The sequence below is a fragment of the Aptenodytes forsteri genome, unplaced genomic scaffold, assembly GCF_000699145.1.
Source record: "Aptenodytes forsteri isolate BGI_AS27 unplaced genomic scaffold, ASM69914v1 Scaffold404, whole genome shotgun sequence".
In the NCBI taxonomy this organism is placed as follows: domain Eukaryota; kingdom Metazoa; phylum Chordata; class Aves; order Sphenisciformes; family Spheniscidae; genus Aptenodytes; species Aptenodytes forsteri.
The window spans coordinates 2,883,707-2,906,525 of NW_008795629.1; the positions used below are offsets into that span (position 1 = coordinate 2,883,707).

At 46.8% G+C, this 22,819-nt stretch overlaps 1 protein-coding gene across 2 annotated transcripts in view; it reads right to left on the bottom strand.

Annotated features, from left to right (window-relative positions):
- The window catches only part of IL1RAP (interleukin 1 receptor accessory protein), a 34,733-nt gene extending 14,139 nt beyond the window's left edge, over positions 1-20,594 (bottom strand). For both annotated transcript variants that reach the window (XM_009282355.1, XM_009282356.2), the window contains exons 1-7: positions 20,530-20,594; positions 7,658-7,943; positions 6,712-6,904; positions 4,620-4,785; positions 3,582-3,653; positions 2,297-2,426; positions 1,213-1,361 (exon numbers count right to left, since the gene is read on the bottom strand). In XM_009282355.1, coding sequence (XP_009280630.1) covers positions 1,213-1,361; positions 2,297-2,426; positions 3,582-3,653; positions 4,620-4,785; positions 6,712-6,904; positions 7,658-7,943; positions 20,530-20,590 — 1,057 coding nt within the window. In that variant the 5' untranslated portion in view covers positions 20,591-20,594. The remainder of the gene's footprint in view (positions 1-1,212; positions 1,362-2,296; positions 2,427-3,581; positions 3,654-4,619; positions 4,786-6,711; positions 6,905-7,657; positions 7,944-20,529) is intronic.
- Between the last annotated feature and the right edge of the window lie 2,225 nt (positions 20,595-22,819).

Genomic DNA, 22,819 nt, shown 5'->3' on the forward strand with positions numbered 1-22,819 from the left:
ATTTTGCTGTGGAACAGAGCAGAAAGGAGGGGCAGTGAGTAACCAGGTCTGTGCTCAGAGCAAACCCACTCAACTGCCCAGGAGCAGACAGGGGAGGAAAAGAGAGGCTAGTACAGATCAGTCCACTAGAAAACATCATTTAGGCACTGCTGTATAGGAAAGAATCTGAAGATTTTAGATTCACTTCTGCTACAGGTACAACCATTATCTTCCCAGAAGAATTATGTATGTAGGATGAACACACTGGCAGATGGTTTCAGCCTCAGTTGCGTGTTTGGTCTATTGTTCCTTCCTAATGATCCAGAAAAGGTTTGTCTTAAAGGAATGGGACTAAAAAGGAAGGAGGACAAGTACCAAGAAGGAAGAGAAAGAGCTCTTCCAGTAAAGAGCTCTGTGAGCCTTCCCATGCTAATAGGGCAGAGTGGGGGAAAGAAGGTGTCTGGCATGAGCTGCACAAGACAGGGCAGCATCCCTTATGGGAGAGGGGAGGTCCAACCTACAGCAAGCAGGTGTTGAAGCTCTAGATGAGGTTGATAAGGAGGCGGAAATATCCACCTTAATCAGGAAGCCTCACATACCTATAGTGAAGGCTCAGTTCCTGTTACTGAGAGGTGAGTCTGGGAAACAGGAACAAAATCTGTGATGAAAGAAAGAGGTAGGAAAAACCCCACACTGAACAAAGCTGGATCAGTCCATACCATCCATGCTGAGATGGCTGTATCTAGACTAGAGCATCATCACAGCAAGGAGTAAAACCACAGAGCATCGTGGTTAGACTGTCTCACTTCCTGAGCAATGTCAGCAAGTGCAGTCTGCCTTCTGGAGGATGCCAACTGGTAGCTGTTGTGTCACGCAAAACCCTCACGCAATCAAGTAACCTGAAATCATTTCGAGCAGCCTGTCCCCTCAGGTCTGCTTCAGTTGTGGTACATGGATGGGATGAGAACAACAGGTCTATCCACCCCTCTCTCCCCCCAGGCACTTGACCGTGGTAGGGCACGTGTGACATGCGTCCTTTGCTCCCTGCCTCCAAGAAGTGGTGCAGTATGACAGCAATAATACAGCAGTACCTACAGAACAGCGTGTGTTGGGGAAAAAGGCCTGATGGAATTATTCGTTCCCCTACTGTTTTGCAGGGCAAGGGTCAAGGCAGGACCGACAGCCCTCTCTGAGCATGCCTCATTTCACACCCATGCTCTGCAAGTATTTTACCTTTCATGCGCACTATGGCCTGGCTATGGTCCTCGCCTTTGGCGTTTCTGGCATAGCAAGTATAATTCCGTTTCAAGTCTTCTGGTGTGGCTTTTGCAACTGTTAGAGTCCTTATGACAGTTTTGTCTTCAAAATCTCTAGTAATTTCACTGTAAGAGAAAAACTAGAGCATTACATATGTGAAACTGCAGCAAGTTCTTAGTGACAAATACTCCTTTCCCTGATATAACCCGGCTCTTTCTTTAAAAAAGCCAAAACACCTAAACTGATATTCATAAAATCGATACACACTTCAGATTTTAATGCAGCTGCAGCTGTTCCTTTATCTGATTTTCCTTAATATTTATTTTGTCACTCAATTTTCTCATTGCAGCTGTGTCACATTGCATTTTAGAGATAAAGGAAGTTCTTGCCTACAAAGCAACAAGATCTCATGAACTCGGGATTCAGAGCCCACGTCGCATTCCCTGTGCAATCCTGGATGAGTCACTTTGTCTCTCTCTGCCCGAATTGATCATCTGCAAAATGGGGTAATAGTATTTCCTTTTGCCTTTCCTTTTTCTACGTAGGTTTGCAAACCAATTAGGACAGTGACTGCCTTCCATATGTAATTCAGCATCCAGCAAATGAGACTCTGAACCTCATTTGGGTTCTTCATGTAACTGAATCTCTATTCCTCCTAAGCAATACTATGTATAAAACTACATTTTTGCTTTCAGCCTCTGTTTTTTGAAACATTTTTTTATCACATGCTATTTGGGAACATTCCTCTAAATAAAATAGTGTCTGCCCCTGTTTTAGAAGTCCCACAATAGCACCAGCTGCTGGCACCACTACCAGGACCTGAACAAGTGAAAACGTGAACCAGTAAACAAAGCTCCCGCAAATCCTTCTGTAAGAGGAGACACTGTCCCGGTCTGGAGGCCTCCTCCCTGGAGCTCCCGGTGCTCATCACGGCATGGTGCAGACACAGGAGTTTCTGATTAACAGGGAAGTGAGGGACTGTTACATGTCTGTACCCACCCCCCTCTGCAGGACCCAAGAGAAGGTTAGATACAAATGAAGGTTCACATTATTATGTTACCTTTGTGTGACTTTTATCTTGGGGTCCATGATGTCATCTGTGTTTTTCCCATCTATTGTCCACCACACCTCAGTTCGGGAGTCCTTCAGGAAGGTGAAGAAGACCTCACAGGACAGAACAAGGTCATTTCCTGGGAAGAAAGGGCCACGGTGAGGTATTGCAAAGCAGGAACAGCATCACCCTGACTTTTGTGCTTTCCAGTGATCCTACCAGCTTGAGTTCTGCCTCCCTTCAGGAGGGAATGAGGCCAGCATCTGCCTTCAGACATCTGATAACAGTTTAACACCCCAGACATGTTGATTTATGACATAAAAATAAATAGGAAAAAATATCCTGCCTTCTCAAATGTGTTACAAATTCCTTGACTGCACCAAGTGACCCACCCAAAGGGAGATGCTCCATGCCAACCACTTCCTTGGAAAGCCAGACAGTGTTAATCATCCCCTCTGCACAGGGAACAGATGCTATAAAGCAAAGGATCCAGCTCCACAAAAGCATTTTGGTGTGGAAACACTTATTTAGGCATTTAACTTCCCCTCAAGATCAGCTTGGGAGTGTGAATATCTTTGTGATCAGCCCATAAGTGATTTTATCTTGTAGAGTGACTATGGAAGAAGTCTGACCTTCTGAGCCAAAAAAGCTGTGCTTTAAAGTGAAGACTCTGCTGCTAATCATCATCATTGGCACCACACTTATTACAGCAATGTAATGAGACATGATCCACTCAATATAGGGAATCGCTCCAAAGAGCTATCAGTCTAAACAGATGGGTTGGGGAAGGGTTGTGGCACCCTGTTACACAATGCTGTGAGGCCAGCAAAAGGAGAGCTGTCATTAATTGGGAAGTAATCAGCCAAAAAGGGAGAGGAGATGAGCAAGAAGTGACCAGAAGGCTGAAGCCACTGAGGGGCTGTATGAGGGAGGGTTGGAGCAAACCACAGCCAGGGACACGGCTGAGACAAGGTCCTACAGGAATTTCTCTAAGCAGCTGAGGGTCCCTGTTTCATCTGCTTCTGCAGCTGCAGTCCTGCATCTCCATGCCTGAATATCTATCTATATTTGTGCTTGCAAAAATAAACTTTTAAAGCTCTGCTCGCCTATTCTGGCATCGAGAACTGGCACCCCATGCTGTCTGCCAGGCAACTTGCAGCAGCTCACGTGCTCTGCAAGGGAAAGCACCGGGGATGCAGTGGAAGGGTAGAGCTTCTGTGCCTGGCTGGGTCTCCCCGTCCCAGCATGCAGGCTGCCAGGGCAGAGACAGCAGGCAGCAAGCGTTGCAATTTACCTGCTTCCAGTTCGTAGACAACGTTCTCATTTGGAGAGGTGAATTGTGGTGGCAAGGCCTTGTTTGGAGATCCTGCAGGAGAGAACAGAGAGTCCCCCATGGGGACCGGGACTTCATGAGAACCTGGGGTCCTTGCAGCCTTGCTCACGATGCCCTCACGCCCTGCTGCACGGGCCCCAATCTAACTTGTGATACAATCCTGCTGCAGAGTTCCATGCAAAGAGAAATCTAATCCTAGTCCCCGAACTCAGGGCCAGACCCAGATTTTGAGGCTCCTCCAAACTTTAGGTAAGTCTAGATACATTTTTGGGCCTCTCACATCAGAAGAGCTCCATACTCCTCTCATCTCCCACAAGGCACAACATGTACCAGTTTCTTTTTATTGCTGCTTCTAAAAAACAAAATACAAACATCATTTCCTGTCACAAGTGTTTAATTCAGCTCTTAAAGCAGGAGTTGCCATGGGACTCAGCATGTGCTCTACTGTTCACTAGGTTTTTAAGCTCTGTCTACAATTCCCTGGCAGATAGGCTGAGCCCTTGTGCCTGGGACGGACCTGTCCAAGCACTGGGCTGCGTAACTGGAGCCCTGCCTGAACGATTAACAATCTCAACCTCAGCACACAAGGCTTTGAGATTGCAAGAAGACTGAGGCAAGTTGGCTATAGTGGGACAATCCCCCAAACAGTGACAAGCAAAGGACACTGGAGACAAAAATGAGCAAGAGTGCCAGGGTTATGCATTCACATGCCAGCAGAGGGTACCCCTGGCCATCTCATGGGCTGTACCTCACCAGCCTAAGCCTGGTCACCCTCTGTGTTGTTTGGGGCATTTGAGATGGTGGTGGGTAGGACCTCCAGTGCAACATGTCCTGGGCAGTCACACGAGGCTGACCCCAGCAAGCAAAAATATACCAGCTCAGTTGGGTAATGCATACTGAGTACAACCACAAATAGCTAGAAGAGTCTGTCACAGGATCTGTTTTCACCACTTCTGCAGTTATCCACCTGCATTTTACACATTTTAAAGTCATTCTTACCCACCACCTTCATCTTTATGGTTCTGGTGAGATTATATGTTCTTCCGTGGTCCTTGAATGTCACAATACAAGTGTAATTCCCTTTATACGCACTGCGGACAATGCCGATGACAAGCCTGGGCCCTTGGGGGTATCGCTCATAGAAGCCATCCACCAAGTTGCAGTTCTGGAGTCAGGCAGAAAAACACTTGAGTTTTAGGATTCAAAAGTAAAGATGTTGGTTTAAATCCTGCTACAAAGATCTGTTTTTAAACTATGAATATGACACTTGGGATTGTGATGTAGGTAGGACCTAAATACCATGAACTTTGAGCATATTGGAATACAAACTAGTATGTTCACCTTGAAAATGAGGTGATGAAGCAGATGACCCTAATAGTTTTATCCCCCTTAAACACAGACAATTTTATAAAAGAGAGATCTCTGATCCAGAAGTACATTTGCAATCAAGGTGAGCACCTCAGCAGTGAGGAGTGAAAGTAAGAGACAGGAAGAAAATCCATTCACAAATGGATACTAAGACTAAAGGACATGTCCCCCGTTGATGTCAATGCGTCTAACTCTTTCGGGACTAATCAAGCTACCCTGACTGACTTCAGCTGAGGATGAGGCCCCAAAATTGGCAACTGGCAGATGAGAATCTGTAGTACAGAAACCTTAATAACCCTTCTCTTTCTGTCAGGCAAGGCAGGAAACCTCTGCCAAGTACCAAGCTTGAGATCCCTTTTCAGAAAGGGGTTATGCAGATAACATCTTGATTGTCATAAAACCCAAAGACGTGCACATTTTCCAAGAGATTATTTCTGAATGGTACATTTCCAAATCAGATACATCCTAATGGAGCGGTTTAAGACAGGGGTCATATACCATTTTTAATGATTTTTATTGGGCATGGGATGACTTCCTGCCTGAAAAATTACTTCCATGGGGCTTTTTGTTTCATTCTGCTAATTGATTGTTGATAAGTGAATTTCAATGAATGGTACAAGTAAAGCATTTCAACTACTGGAGTGAAACTGCTCCTCTTGGATACAAAAGTAAGTTTTTCCTGAAGGGTTTTAGAGTTGGCTTTTTCTTTTGGGGTGGGTTTGTTGGTTTGTTTTTTTTTTTTTTTTTTAAATCAGCAGATTCTGCTAATTGATTGTTGATAAGTGAATTTCAATGAATGGTACAAGTAAAGCATTTCAACTACTGGAGTGAAACTGCTCCTCTTGGATACAAAAGTAAGTTTTTCCTGAAGGGTTTTAGAGTTGGCTTTTTCTTTTGGGGTGGGTTTGTTGTTTTTTTTTTTTTTAAATCAGCCGATATATTTGTTGCCCCCTTTCTTTATTATTAAATTCACTCATACAGAACCTTCTATCTAGAAATCCAAAACCACTTTACAATCAGTTAGAGAATTCAGTCCCATAACCCTCTGGGCCTGCACATCCCCTGAGAATTCTTATTCTCTCTTGACTAAAGGCATCCACCTAGAGAAGAACACTGTGGTCAAAATTTAATAAAATTGAGCAGTAATTCTGTAGGCAAGAGCCTGAGGATGGCTGGAGACAGCGTAATTATCAGAGCAGTATGGAGGGTGAGGTAGGGGGATGTCTCCATCTTCAGCAAAGAGGTTTGCTGAATTGTGTCAAACAGGGCACCCATGGTCCTTGCAGAGGCCTGATGTACAACTTCCTGACCTCAAAGGATTTTGGAAGGGATGCTATTCTCGTTAGCAGGTGGGGTTTTTTTGTTTGTTTGTTTTTTAAAGAAGAAGGAATATGAATCACAGTTTCCTTTATAGGGACAGTGACTGGCTCACACAGCAGGTTAGGTATACTGCCCGCAGCTGAACTGAGGTTCCTAAATCCCTGCCAGAGATTCTTCACTTGTGTATGCCGGTCAAAAATGTTTCAGTGTTAGCTCTCAATTCCCTTCAAAGAGCAGTTTTACCCTTGAACTCAATGGAAAAGAAGCTCTTAAAATTAGTAAAGCTTCATTAACAGCTTCATCACTGGGGAGACTGAAACATAGCTCCATGGTTCTCATGCCAACTATTGCTTTTTCAGATACAACACTGCATTCCCCCACTGCCCAAATAAGTCCTTCTTACCAAGTACCACTTGACAGTTGGTGTTACACTAGCAGGGTAAAACCCATCAATATCTGGACATATGATCTTCTCATTGGCATGCTCCAAGTAGAACATCTCCTCAGTGGGTTTTATTGAATGGCTCACACAAGAGTGTTGGTCTTTCGGAACAACCTCCAAGGGAAATGCAACTTTGCTGCAGTAGGTTGTATTTCTAAGGACAGAGGAGGATAGGGCTGATTAGTTGAAACTTGTTTACTCCTATAGCAGTGGAATGAAATAAAAGTCACATCTGCAGTAACGAGCATCATAGCGCTGATGAGGTATATACAGCTTTAGTTGACTCATTTATAAATGGGAAAGAAAACACCAGAGATGGCCACACTAGCTCAGAAAAGCCTACAAAGATGACTAACAAGCAACATCCACTCCCCTGCTGGTAAAGCAGATAATAGGGTCAAAGACATGATGAACAAGAGACAACGTGAGGAAGATCAGAAAGCTCTTGTGGTCAGTGCATAGCAGATGCTATGTTCATTTTGTACCACACTTAGAGACACTTTAATTTCCTAGAAGTCTGAATCTCATGAATCTTTGCCAAATTAGCACGCAGTCAAAACATTACCCCTGCATCTGAAGCTATTTTTACTCTAGACATACAGATCTCTTCTTAATGGTGAGCGCCTGTGGATTTTGCCACGGGCTCAGCAATAATATTTTCATGGACACTTGCAGCTAGCAAGGAGGTGCGTGCACATTAATGTTTTCAAGGCTCCAAGCATTATTACAACGTAAATTGGCTCAGCACTGAGCGGTCTTATAATTGTAACATTCTTTTCCCATTAATGCTTATGTGAATGGTCTTCTCCCTACAGAAAGGTCTGGTGCTAACAGCATAATTTTCCCCCTTCCATGAAAGTCCTTCAGTTATGCTGAAGACATACAGAAGCTGCACCGTACAACCTACCTGAGCATGCACGTATAATTCCCAGTGTCATTGAGAAGGGCAGGCCAGAACCAAAGGGTGTCTTTCTCCTTACTAATGTGATTGTCCGGGAGGCGAAAATTAATGGGCTCCTCCAGATCCCGGTCCTGCCCGATCCTGTACCAGATCAGGGTTAAGCCAGCAGAATGGGCTGTGCTGTAGTTGTACTTCAAGAAGGTCTCGAAAAGTGGGCATTTGATCTTGGCAGGTTCGCCATCATAAATCTGGATCTGCTTCATGGTGTCCACACCCCAGTCATCGCAGCGTTCTGCAGCCAGGAAGAACAAAGTACCTTAGCTTGCAAGTCTGCAGGAGAAAAACAGTTCTGCCCATGTTCCCCGCAGCCCTTGTTCCTGTCCCCATTAAAATCAGAGGCAAAAATGTAGTGTTTTCAGTGGAAGCAAACTGGGCTTTTATAAAGCAGAGCAAGAATACTGTGTTCATTTCTAGAGAATCTGCAAACCTCTCCTTTCATTTGTACACCTCCTACATTTCTTCCAAGCTATTTATCCCCCATCAGGACAATAGGATAAGATATTCCTGCATAACACCAGCCTTCCTAGAGAGCTCCAAGAAAATTCAACCCTAAAGTCTTGTGTGGGAAGATAAAATTTGGATGAAAACAATGCTAGAGGTGTGTGTGCATCCATGCACAGCGACAGTGAAGATGGAAATAGAGGTGTTGAAATAAGAGAACAGAAAATAACAATGCAAACATCAACCCTCCCTTAGAGCTATAGGCCATTGCCCCTGCCAGAAGAAGCTGGACTGTGGGTTCTGGAAGCGAGGACTGTCTTTCCTGTGATGGATTCATGCGACGCCTAGGCATGCTATGATAACACAAAGACTACAAGCACTAATAAGTGACACACAGCAACTGTTTATAGCGAAGTTTGGGAAGGGAGGCTGAGGTGCAGAAAAGACAATATGGAGGAGGTGGCAGCAGGTTCTCTTGGGGATCCCCAGGCAGCCCCCAGGTGCCAGCCCCAAGCACGGTTCAACAGGCTCAGCGTGGCTCATGGCAGACTCAGGCTGACATAGAAACTGGGCAGCATGAGAAAAAGCTGTGTGGTGCCTTTTTTTTTTTTTTTTTTTTTTTTTTCATCCCCAGGCAGCCCCCAGGTGCCAGCCCCAAGCACGGTTCAACAGGCTCAGCGTGGCTCATGGCAGACTCAGGCTGACATAGAAACTGGGCAGCATGAGAAAAAGCTGTGTGGTGCCTTTTTTTTTTTTTTTTTTCTTGTCTTCAGTGACTAGTTTCAGGACAAACCCATTTCTCTTGCGAGTGCTCCTTTCCACTTCGTTCCTCCTACCCATCAGGACGTCCAGTCACGAAGAGACTTGGTGCAAGCAATTCACGGTACCAGGGCGTCAGCAAACCTGAGAGCAACCTGCACTGCCAGCGCACACGGAGACACATGGAGAAACTGCTGTCACTGCATCTCCTGTCTCCCCGCACTGACGAGGCAGTGTGTGGCACGGCACGCTTCCCGGCGCATGTGTTGTAGCTGCTAGGAGGCATTAGGTAGGACAGCCTGATGTCTGAGAGCCCAAAATAAGTCGAACAGGAGAGGGGTGTGCTGCCTGCAGCAGTGCCCAGGAACGGTGTCTCAGCATATCACAGGCACAGCAGAGATGACACTGCAAAGCCTCTGCGGTTTGCAGATTAGAACTCCTCGGACCAAGAGGAAAAACAGAATACAGAATGCTCTTTGAGCCCAACTCTTCTGAACTGACTTCACAGGCCCAAAGCAGGATTTCTGGCATTTTATCTTCCTTAAATAGACAGTGGGATGTAGCTTGGCCCCAAATTCACACTTAATTAAAAAAACCAAAGAGATAAGCCTTTGAGAAGATGGGCCCACATCTCTTAAAGGCAGCAATACTAACTCCTGTGGCTCAGCAATGGTTAGTCACAGTGAGCAGGAACCTGGACCAGTATGAATAGAAATGTTTTCCGGCAGGTTTACATGTAAATGTAAATGCAAACTGCATTGCTCCTCCTGTGGTATGCCAAACACCCACATGACAGAGTGCTACTTCTGGAGGAAGAGAGCAAACTGGGCTAGGAAGAGGCAGTGAAGCCCAGAGTACAAGTATTCACTAGTAGGAACCCCAAACCCAAATGGCTGGAGAGTGCCATCGCTCATCATCTAAGAAACATATAGATATTTCTTTCAAAACTGCACAGCATCGTCCAGTACGGCTGCTACCACAGCCAGCACCAAGGCTCATTTTGAAAGACCAAACCACTGTTGGAAGCCTTATACCATGGGAAGATGCATAGTCACCACCATGGTCAAGGCCAACTGGAACCAGTACACTGCTTCGTGCTGGTGGAGTCAAGCTACTGGATTAGATACGGTCAAGTTTCCATAGAGTGGTAAATGAGACAAATGAGCCTGCCAGAGACTGCCTGCTAATTGCACGATAAAGCACTGTTTACTATTCATGGAGGGGGGGTGGCATTTGTTTTTATAAAGAAAGGCTTTCCCTCTGAAAGGAGCAGACCTGGGTCTGTAAATCAGGACACCCAGGTTCTTTTCGCGGCACCTGACTTTGCTGTCTCCTCTTGGGCTGCATAAAGGCAAATTGTCCTTATTACTTCAAATGGTAGGACTGGAGAGGAGGAAAACTATATAAAACTTTACAGTACTGAAATTCTTGGAGTCAAGATCAATGAAATTTGCAATCATGAATGGCTCTTGCATTTTGCAACAGCTTACAAATCAGCATTGTAAAACTACTTACACATGCTATCTGAATAAGTTACTGAAAATAAATACCACTTATTTTTTTTCTTCCTAGATTACTCAAAAGCAATGTAAGGGCCTTGTCTCCTTGGCTGGGGAAGAGGCGATTGTTATTGTTGTTTACTATAAGAGCTGTACCTGGAGATTTTGTCTCAGAGCTGGCTAATTCGCCTGACTTCAGGAACACTGTCACACCAAACAGCTAGTCCTAAGGCTCCCCACATGCATCCTGCCTTGGGGTGCTGTGTGCTCTGAGCTGAACCCCAAACACAGCACACAACCGTGCTGGTAATGAGCAGCTACACCACAGACCGCAGCAGCGGCCATAAGGCTTGAGAGGCAAGCACACAGGCTGTGCTTGCCACCCTGCTGGCAATGACTTCTCCTGGCTGCCAGGGCAAAGCTAGCCCAGCACAGCTCTGAGGGCTCAGGGAGCAAAGCCATGACCCATCGCTCACAGCAGAGATGGCAGAAACACCACGGGCTGGAGTAAGACCTCCTTCACGCATAAAACACTGAGGACAGAAGTTGTGGCTTCCCTCCTCCCCGTGCCATGCTGACAGTAGTACTGCTATTTTGATTTTTTGGGTGGTTTTTGCCCGAGATAGCTGGGCTCTGCCTGACATGGCATGCGAGGGGCCTGCAGGGCATCCCTAACACACCCTTGTGAGCCTCTTCCTCCTCGGCTATGATGTGGCTCTTCTCCCTGTGCCAACAACATCCTTTGCCGTGGTGGCACTTTTGCAGCAGACCCCAGAGGATGGATCAAGTCCAGACAGCCGTCTGCACTCCCCACACACATGTAAAGCACAGGGGTTGCTTGCATTATTGCTATAATTTTATTTGCATCCAACAGCTCCCTGCAACATTTTGTGCCCCTTCCACTGTTTTAACCTTTATTGAATATTCAGAGCCTATTTGCTGCTGACACCAGCACGCAGCTACTTGGATGTCAGTCTAAGCTGGAGATAGCCTGAAAAAAATGGCATGACTTCACACTGAACTTCACTGGCATAAAGCAGCTCCCATTATGAAAAAAAAATATATATATATACACACACGTGCACACATATTGATATATCCGACTCCAGTAACAATATTTGAGGGGGCATTGCAGAAGGAAGATGCAAGAACCCAGTTCTAATTGTGAGAAACAGCACTAACCTCTATGGTGCTGTGCCTATTTGCAGCAACTCACACTTGTTTTCACTGGCTAAGCCTAGAAGTGCGTTTCTTCTCTCTTGAAATGTTTCCTGCACAAAACAGCCACTGGAGTTAAGAGCAGCTCCTGATTAAATCGAGTGGGATCAGCATTCATGCTTTGAATTCAGAGGTTCACGCTCTGACTTCAGAGGTTCACTAACAAATGGAAACCAATGAAGAGATGGAGTTATATGCAACTCCATGGTCCCTTCCATGCTGCAGTGAACGAAGCACTACACACATAACAGGGATACAGTAAAATTCTCTAAAAATCCACCATCCCACAAATGCATCTTCCTAGAAATGCCTCTGCAAAACACTTTTGAAAGAAGCCATCTTTTTCTCATTACTGATGAGGTGTACTGCAGATGCCTCAACCGACCCCTCTTACTGCTGGGTGCTCTGTAATCACACAGCAGGGCAGTCTGTGACCCGTAATACCTACCCGTGACAGACAATGCAGGAAAAAGGCAAGAAACGGTCCTGTTTCCGCAGCCCTGCTTGGGAAAAGGGATGAGGATTATACAGGCTGGAGGGAAGCTGCATGGTAGAAGGAAACACCCACCTCCAGCACTGGAAGAGAAAGTGCAGACAGAAAGGTCAGGATGCCCATCTTGATTTCATGTGCCTTGAGATACAGATAAGAGCGGGCTGCTGCGCTACTACTCCTCTCTGATGCATGCTGAGAACTAGGTGAACTGGCAAAGTTAACTCCAAACGTCTTCCTTGCTTGGACTGCAAGTTGCAATCCATGTTCATAGGGGTATCTACTACTGATACAAGGGACAGAAACCTCTCCTGTTACAGGACTAGTCAGATCTGTCCCATTTCTGAATCTGGTGCTACAACGCCCTTAAACACCAGGTATCCCAAAACAGACTCCTTCTCAGAAGCCAAACAAAGCTGAATAAAGTGGCTTCTCCACATGCAAAGTAGAAAATGAAAGGACAGAAAAAAAAAAATGATGTTGTTCAGCCACATAAAGGTGAAAACAGACATTTCTGGAAACCTTTCCCAACCTTTCGCTTATTGCGCTGATTTACCCCCTTGGGAACAGACCTCTGAATACACACTTGAAATGCTCCTGAGATGCATCTGCAGCACCCATTACAAGCACCCACACAGTCAAAACAGAGATGAAATTGGTGCAATTATTTGGGTTTTTCAAGAAGAGACAAACTACTTAACCCGTGGATCAAAAAAGAAAACCAGACTAAGGATACATCAAGAAACACTGTCCCATTTTCTCCACGGTTTGGCATTTCTATGCAGTCATTTTAAGTACCTCCATTTAAAAAAAATTCTCAACCACCAAAATTCTACCAGCTCCACACCGCCTCTACCCCTTCCCTCCCCGGCCCTCCCCTGGGGCTACAAACAAAGGCTTCCCCTAGTTAAAATTTCTGTGAAGAAATAATAAAGAGCCATTCTTATGAGATGCCACCTATCATGCCAGCATAAATTACCCTGCCATTTGCCAAACTGATGCGCCCTTCTTAATCGTCTCTAATCTTGGCAGGGGGCCCGCCTTGCATGCAGACTGGGACCGTGCAGCAGCAGCAGGACACGAAGCCATAAATGCTGCTGCTTGAGTGACACGGCAGATCCCTTTTCCTCACGTCATTTCAGCACTAGCATCAGGTGGGGCTGCACTATCTCAACAGCTTCCTACTTTCTTCGGCCACCCCTGCTGCATTATCTTAAAGCAAAGCTGATATGAGTCAGCCTTCACCCGGGGAGCACAGCCAGGCCAGCGGTTAGCTTGATACAAGAATCAGCATCAATAAGGCAGAAAAAGTCGGTCACGCAAAGCGATTAAGTGAGAATTATTCATTACTACCTTAAAAAAAATTTTTCCCCCCACCCTCTTTCAAGCTCACAGCAGTCAGCGAGAAGGAAGCAGAGGAAGTCGGTCTGAATGAAGGAGTAGCACTGTGAGCATAGGAGGTACCAGCTGTGGCCAGCAGCCACGCGTGGGTGCTCTTTCCTTTTACGCCAGTGCCAGGAGCACCCACTCTTCCACTGCATCTGCGTTTTTCCTTTCACACGTGCATCCTGCACAAGACCACCCCACAGCAGCATGCTCCCCAGCCGCGTGCTTTGCTCAGCAGCTGAGCAGTAAGGCAGCATGGCAGGGCAGCGTTTCCCATGCGGTCTGTGTCCCATCTGACCATACGTCCTGGTTTCAGCTGGGATAGAGTTAGTTTTCTTCCTAGTAGCTGGTGCAGTGCTGTGTTTTGGATTTAGCATGAGAGTAATGTGATAACACACTGATGTTTTAGTTGTTGCTAAGCAGTGCTTACACTAAGTCAAGGACTTTTCAGCTTCCCACACTCTGCCAGCAAGGAGGTGCACAAGAAGCTGGGAGGGAGTATAGCCAGGACAGCTGACCCAAACTGGCCAAAGGGATGTTCCATACCGTGTGACGTCATGCTCAGCATATAAAGCTGGGAGGAGAGAGGGTAGCATGGAACAAAACAAATGAGAACATCTTCCCTGAACTGGGAGAAGAGGCACAGACCCAGCCATGCTGAAATCGATGGGAATGACAGAGAACTTGGGTTAACCCTAGACAAGATCAGCTAGCTCTCACCATTTGCTCCCACTATCTCCGCAGCAGCGATAGTGGTCAGAGGATGCCTAAAAACTGGTCATAGCTCAACGCTGCCTTGGAGGCTCAGCCTGGAAGCTGCACAAACTCTGCAGGAATTTATAATCTGACTTCCAGTGGAAACACATCAAAAAGGGCCTGTCGTAACCTCACTGCCTTCTTCCCACAGCCTCTCCAGAGGAAGTAAATAGAAGTGGTCCTGGCACAAACCTCCCCATGACCAGCTCCAACACACAGCACGCCGTCCAGCGCCATCCACACGGTTCTGCTGCAATGGCACCAGCGACGTGGTTTTACGCTTCTCCCAAGTCTCACCATATTCATCCCGTGCTGCCGCTGAGCTGTGATACCCCCATGCAAGTAGCTCCACTGGATGCCACACAAGAGGATGGAGTCTGTCTCCTCCTCTATCCCTCTCCTCCCCAGCCGCTTTTATCATTTAAATAGATAGGACAGCCGCAAAAGGAAGAAGGAAAAGGACTTTCATTTGCAGAACAGCTCATCATTTCCAAAAGCACTTATACATTGTGGTTGTTTAACTTTAGATCCTGAAAGTCTAGTTTAAACAGGTGTGACGGTCTGCCTCTCTGCCAACTTCATGAAAAACAAGCTGACTGCGTAAACTTCTATTGACTTCAGCACAGCCAGAACTTCAGAAGCAGCAGCCAAGGCATGACATACAAAAAATGATGATTCTGTAATGGAGCCCGTAGCTCCTGACTCCGAGTTTCCTTATGTAATCAAGCACAGCCTGTGACATGGGGAGGGGTAGTTGTTATTGGTGTCTTTTAAAACTCCTCCACAGTCAGCTCCATGCCTTCACTCTCTGTGTGTAAAGCTGTGTTTACTGTATGTGGCACTGAGTATTTTGGTTACCTCCAGCAACGGGGGGGGGGGGGGGGTGTCCTGGAGGCTTTTTTTAAAATTGAGATCAAAACGATAAAGGTAGGGGTATGAACTGCTTCAAAGCCTGAAGGAGAAAAGGAGCAAATAGCTACTTTCCATCCCACTTCATTGGCGAAATTGCTGCGTGAAGCAAAGCAGAGCAGCACGGGAAGAAGAGAGAGAGGAAACTGAATGGCCTGTTGCAAAATCATCTGTAGGAGAGGCAGCATGAAAAGGAGGTTTACCTGATTAGCACCACCATAGAGCTGTGCTCAAGCTGGCAGGGGCTCTTCTGTGTGCCTGGGACATCAGACTGGGACTTGACAAGGTTCCAGGCTCAACTCCTGGCTCTGCCACAGGCTTGCTTAGTTAAACCCACACAGCCTAGTTATTGCACTTAGCCAGGGTCTCTGTTGCCTGCTTTAAAATACAATCAACGACTCTGCACTGCCCACCACAAACATCCACAGGAATGTCTGCATTAAAAAAAAAAAATGCTGCAGCAGTTGTTCTTGGATGAGGACAGAAACCGAAAAAATGCAGCAGGCAGTAAAATGCACCGTAAGGGTCTACGAGCCTGGCAGAAGTCACTTGTGTGCAACAAAATGTATGAGACTGAGCTCATAACTGTGCAGCTGCAGCAGGGGACGTGATGGATAAGAAGGGTAGGGGACAGGTCCCTGATGTCCCCTCACGCCCTATTTGATACATACAGAGGGGCAAAAGTGACCGTCCAATATCACATCAGCAACACACCCAAAACGGGCTGCTTTCTTCCATACATTTCTGTGCTTCTGTGCAGACAGCTCACATCACATTGACAACCTGCACAAAACTCACCCCTCACAACCTATTTCCTCAGCTGACAAGAAGCAGAAGCGAGGTCTTATCTCCTCAGCAGGCACGATTCTGGCTGGTGTGGAGGGAGGCTGGAGGCTGTGGTTACACATCTGCACCCAGGCCAGCTCTGCTCTGCAGGTTTTATCTCCATCCACTTCAGAGCTATGCACCTTTCAACACCCTCGGTGTTGAATAACTTCATGTCCCCAAGCACCATAAACTTCTACAACCACAGAAACTCACAGATGGGTATGGATGGTTATAAAATCATGTCCTAAATTAGGACAGCAAGAAGCTGAGATTGGAAGAGTAGGAGGAAGTCAGGAAATCCCAGGAGAAAGTGATGGGGGAGGGATTTAGTCTCTTTAGAAAACAATAATGCAGTTTAATCTATTTTTCTTTTGACTTTACACACTAAAATAAGCTTCTCAGCTTCTGGGGCTGTCACAAATCATAAGGAAAATAAGGCCACTGGAACCCCATCAGTAGAATAAGAGCTATATAGTAATAATCCTGAGGAGTTGTGCAGGGCTTTCCATCTTCAAAGTGTTTTACAGACAGTCATTTATTAATCTGAAAATTTCCCCTGGCCATAAGTAACTACTCTGCCTCTCTGCTAAGCGCGAGACACACGCAGCACAGATTGGCACTCGGGAGAGATGGCGCAGGCGGCAGCTCTGACCTCCGGAGCCGGACCTCTGTTTCTGGCTCTCTGAGGTCAGACCTTCGCTGCCCCAGCCACCACCTGAATCCAGAAGCACTGGTGATGTCTGACACTTTGGAGCCAACTGGTACCCGAGAGCCTCTGGTATGGGGGAGTAAGAGACATGCTCAGAACCCAGGAAATAACAGCAAAGCCCAAAATAAAACTCCCAGGACAGGCTCCTGGCTGCCTTACAGCCACTGCCTGCCATGCTGGGGTGTCACTCTGGGCAGAAGCTGGCCTCAGTCCTGGGCTCATCCTACCACACAGCCCACCTGATAGCCCCCAGGGAGCTGTCAGAGGAGTTTCCTATGCAAACATGATGCTTCCTCCCACCAAAGGACTATTTATGCACAGCAGTTACCTGTTTACACTAGGTGGGTCCTTCAGATAATCAGCATGAGGCTGCTCCTCCTTTCCTGGCAGCAATATTCTTCTGCTTTTCTAATTCCCCAAGACAATACTCCTAACCGTGATCCTCTCCACAGCCCTTGCCCTGCGAAAGCTGGGAGTTCTTGGAGAATGAGAGCAGCCTGGTTAGCAGAGAGAGAAAAATGGAACAAGGAGCACAACTACAGCTACATCTTCTAAATAAGTCGATATCTAACATAGGCCAGCTTTGTTTGGAAATCAGAAGATAACATTATTCTGTATTCATACTGGCTGTTATGTTCTTTGTCTGACCGGTTTTTCATCTCTTTTAAGCCACTGTATATTTATATGACTTCAGTAGTGCCAAAGAAGTCATTGTAGGACCAAAACTGGGTTAATCAGTTTTTGCTATCCTTCTCTGGATATCAGAATATCTGGGTTCATTAAGCACCCTACAACAGAAGTGCACAGATCTAAGCCTTATTTCCATCTTAAGGATGGCTTAGCTGAGGCGAGGAAAGCAGAAGACCCCGAGTACCATTGCAAACAACGTCCCAAAGGTCACAAGTAAGGGATTCAATCCCAGGCACTGCAGATCATGTATATTCTCAAGACCAGAAGAGATTTGCCCACGCATACGGCATGAGTGAGTAGCAGACTCAGGCACAAATTCAGTCTCAGACTCCAAGTCTTTTACTCTACACTACTCAGATCACATTCCTTTCCTCTTCCAGCTCCCTTTCAGCAAATGATTTTGTTTTAGCACCAGCCTCCATACACAGCAGAAACAGCAGAGCCCAAAGAATGGGCATTTAGAGCCACAGTGCTGTTGGCAAAAGTTTTGGAGAAAACAAAAAAGTTTGCAAATTTGTCTCTCCAGTAAGAAGTAGGGTGAAGTACAACACTGAAGCTTTCTGACACACTGCCAGGGAGACTGTCAGCCATACTGGCTGAACTGGATGGAAAGGCAGTCTGCATTATAGCCAGAGCAGTGCTGAAATTTAGTAAATATTTGCTCTTCATCCCCTCTGTAAGCTGAGAGAGCTCAGGACTCAGCAGAGCCGGTACCCCTGGCTTGGGGCAGTCTGGTCAGTGCCGCTGATGCCGCCGCTCCCCTGGGAAGGGCCACCAAGACAGGCAAGAAAAGCGGCAGCAAACCACGACAGGACTCCTGCCCCCGGCCAGCCTGGGCTGGAGAGAGCTGGGCTGGTCCTGACAATACAGCGTATCCATGACCATTATAGCAAAGCACAGAAAGAGATCCAGCTGAAATGACGATCCAGCTGAAATCCCTACCAAGTTATACACCTTAAATATCCCAGGAGCCAGGAGCAAGGTGTATCCAAGCACAGAAAGAGATCCAGCTGAAATGACAAATCCCTACCAAGTTATACACCTTAAATATCCCAGGAGCAAGGTTCCCCAGTGAGAGCTGCCCATCTCCATGGCCTCGCTTACTGTTAGGAGACCACTGGGGCAGCTGCAGACTGCGCACAACCCTTCTGCATTCACTCCAGATAACCTCCACTCTGCTCCTCTCACCTACGCTCCCTGCTCCAAGAAGAAAAAGCAAGCCCAAATGCTGTAACATTATCAGAGCATGTCCGGTCTCCCACACTGATCTGTGTTTACGACTTTGCAAGGGTGAAACGAGCTCCAGTTGCCTTTTGGTGCCAGTCCCAGGAAACCCCACAGTGTAACAGAGGGTTGCACAGACGGCTGCCCCTCCATCCAAGTACAAACAGCCTACAAGCCCGTCATGAATAACAAAAGACATTTTGACAGCCCGAAGTGGTTTATGATGTCTGTGGAACAAAAAGGGAGCACTGAACTGAAGAGTGGGTCTGTCACCCACAGACCTGCAGAAAATTGAACTCATACACTACAGTGGATTTGCAGAAGAAATGTATTTCAACTGATCACGTGCCCCACGCATCACCCTTTGACACTTATGTTCTTGCAGCACTCCACAAAAGCTCTAACCATCCTGTACAGAAAACCTGTGCTACAGGAGGAATATTTAAAAAGCGCTAAATACCTCGCAGAAATGCATGGAGGGTTCTGCCAGATCAATTGGCACGAGCCTGTGTGACCCAAACGCCAGGGTGCTCATTTCACAGCTCCCAGCTGACAGTCTCAGCTTTTAGAGTTGCTCTAACATTTCCTGGGCAATCCTGATTCAATTGCACCTACTTCCCATTTCTGAAAAAGCCCAAGATGACTGCACGTAGGGTGTCGGAACACTGCCTCAGCAGGAGGAGGATATTGCGTTGGTGGAGAGCAGAACAGCACATCCAGACGCACACACAAAGCAGGGACTTTCCCAGCGAGCATCAGCGATCTGCATCGCTGGGTCCCTCCTTCCTCAGGCACTCCTATTACCTAGGGCTTAGCGGAGGAGACCTGGGCCGTATATTTGCTGTTTCCCCATTGCTCACCACTTCCTCCAGGCCCCCGTTAGCCAGGATGGGACATCCCCTACTGAAGACTACAGCCTACTGTGAAAACCTGCAGCCCTTGGGCATCCCAAGGAGAAAAGCCTCCCAGCCTTCAGATTTTGTGATGAACCCTGCGCTGAGACGAACCTTGCTGAGGTGCATGTTGTGAATCCGGCCCCAATAATTCAGTGTGGTCCAAGAGAAAATGATACAAGAGCTGTTCGTCTGCTCAGAGTATTATAACTGTTTGTTTGCCAGCGCTGCAGAAGGGCAAGGGCTCGTGGGGGAGCTTGTCAATCCCCTGCACAGCCCTTATTTCTGAACATTTCCCCCTATAAAGCCCGTGCCTGTTCTTTCCTCCCTCCCCCTTCCACTCGCCTCCTGCAAATCATGCTATCTCCTTCCACCCCCAAATAGGAAGTCCAGAGCCAAGACGCACACAATCTGCCTCTTCACAAGAGCCGGGCTGAATGTGTGCCAGAGGAGCTGCGAGGATGACAACATATTTCCTGTCAGGAAAGTGACTCAGTGAGATGGGTATGAGAGCTCCTCTTACTCAAGAAGTTCCCCTCTCCCCTTGCGTTGCTGAGGCATGAGTCAGAATCCGAGAGCCAGAATTTCAACCTCCTCCGGACCCAACCAGGAATAGTGGAGTTCAGGTTCAAGCCCAGATCCTGCTTACAACTCAGTAACAAGTCAGCACCACGTGCTGAGCCCTTGTTTCGCCCCTCACAGAAGGGGAATAACAATACTGACCAAGTGGGCAGCTTGAATTTGCAAAGCACTTTTAGGTTGAGATGGTGCTTATTGCTATTTGCTTATGCACCCGTTTACACCATGCTCGTAGCCTCTATATGTGAGCATTATACAATACCCGCACAGAACTAACATCGTGTTCATGCATTTTGCTAAAGTATTTTACACACGACCATTTCATCCAGGAATACTGTAAATGCTTAAAAATCCCTGCAGCCAGTTTTCTTCCTCCGGCCTCAGATCAGCTCTTCCCCGTGATAAGCAGGCAGACCCATGGCATGCCACGTCCTTACCAGAGCCGCTGCTGAGGGTGACCATGCACAGCCAGAGCGTAACCAGCAGGGCACCGACCATCTTCATCCTGCTGAGACAAAGCACACACAGAGCTTCTGGTTATTTTACAATATTTCATCACTGCAGACAGTTTTTTAATTCTGAGCGTATGTGTTTATTCCTCTGCCCACCCAATGATCCTTTTATTATGGTATGTTCTTTTTTCATCTCTTCATTAAGATTCCTTAAGAAAAGCATCTGTATGGCAGCATTGTCCTGCCTGCAGGCAGCTGCACGAGCTCTCCAAGCCTGGGAGGTGATGGCTTAGAAGACGACAGCTGAGCTCATTGACTTAAGTCACTGGAATAGTCCATGTCCATGAGCACAAGGAGTAAAGTAGATGCTTACAGGCTAGAAATCCCAAGCTTTGACTCCCAAAACACCAAGGTCCTTTGCCGAGACCTCATTCTGCCAGCGCACACACTTGTTTCTAAGAACGAGTGCGGAAAGCACTCGTGATGGCGAGCGGCGGCTGAAGCACATTTGCACTGAACACGCATCTGACAGTTCAGTGTGACAACCACGCCGGTGCAGTCCGAATTTGCAAGCTCTGCTGGTGACCTGCAAAGAGGCTGGCTGCCAGAGTCCTGACTGCTCCACCCTGTTCCTGCAGGCAGGTCAAGGCTCCACCAGCTCTTTCCAGTCAAACCCTCCTTGGAACGGCCACTTTGCAGGAGTAAACAACTGCCAGGTTTGTACGCATTTCGGAAGTGATCTGAACAAAGGTTTATACTTTCAGAGCAGCACTGATAGGCAGAAAACAATCCCAGACTCCTCCATTCCCGCTACAGAGCACAATTTCCTGTAATTTGAGATAAACGTACACTGCCAGAGTTTCACTTGCTGCCCACTCCAGTATGGCATTCAGCTCTCAGAGCTGCTCACGCACTAGAATTAAATTTCCCTGTGTTTCTAGGTTTTACAGGATGCAACTTATAAGCTGGTAGTCACGAAAGCTGACATTTACTAGATGCTCTCATTAATGGGGCAAAGGTTGCATTTGATATTCCTGGGTGCTGTCAGATCACAAAGGGAGAAGAGATGGTTAAAAGGCTGAACTTCATCAAAGCATCTCCATTCCGCCGGGCAGATGCGGTAATGAGCATGGTGATATTGTCAGGAGCATGCTCATGAGATGACAGGGAAATCTGCTCCATCGAGGTATGCTAAAAGGTTGGGGAGAGAAGCCACAGAGCTCTCTTAAACATGTCCCTCATAAACCTGTCTATAATATATGCATTAGGCAGAACGGCTTCAAGTATAAGCAGAGAGCACCTAAGATTGCAAAGATTGCAGAGATTAACAAGAATGGGATGTGTGAACTGTACTACTCAAAATCCAGCAGCGGATATTGAATCCTTCCTTTTCAATGCTGGCATCTGAAAAGCCTTTGTACAATGCTTTCCCTCTGCTGGACTCATCTCTAAGAGATAAAGGAAATCCGGAGCAAGCCTGCTCTTCCCTGCATGGTCCATGCAAAGGGCTGCAGACTGCCTCGGAAGCCATAAGGCCTTCAGATACAGGCAAGAAGCCGGGAAGAAGGTGAGTTTTCTTCCCTGGGGTCCAGCTGAGAGAGCTGGTGGTCCCCTACCTCCTTCATCCAAACTGAAATGCCAGTTGCTAATCAAACCCTTCTCTACTGCCATCTACAACCAGCTCCCAATGCCACTTAAGAAGACTCCATAGGGAGGAAACAAAATTAAGTACTCCTACCCTCTGGAAATGCTGAAGAAAGATAAAACATCTTTACACCATCAGATTAGACAGACGGAACCAACATGCTGCACTTTTGGTGGGAATTTAGGGACTTTTAGGAATTCAGATGCTGGAAGAGAGGGAGTGTAAACAATGGGTGGGGGGTCGTTTCCATAATAAATATCCTTCATGGTTCCCTCTCCATTTGTCATTAGATAAATGCACAGCGTGTCCTATCTCACCCTTACTTTCCAGTGATGCTCTCCTGCACTTTGCACAAATCAGACTGCATTCAGCCCTGAAGCAAGCAGGGACAACTACTGACTTTGGATGAGTTTCTCTCGTTTCGAGCAAGGCCATTTACATGGCCTGAGGCCAAAATAAACTACTACGTTTCACCCAGTGATACATGAACTCTGCAGTGAGCTAATATTTACAGCCATTAACTATGCTCATGGGAACATGCTCCTTTCAACTGTCTCAAAGAGCCACCAGGTCTCTGTTCCCACGAGCAAGGTATTTCCATGCTCTGCCTCCTAGCAGGAAAATTCTGAT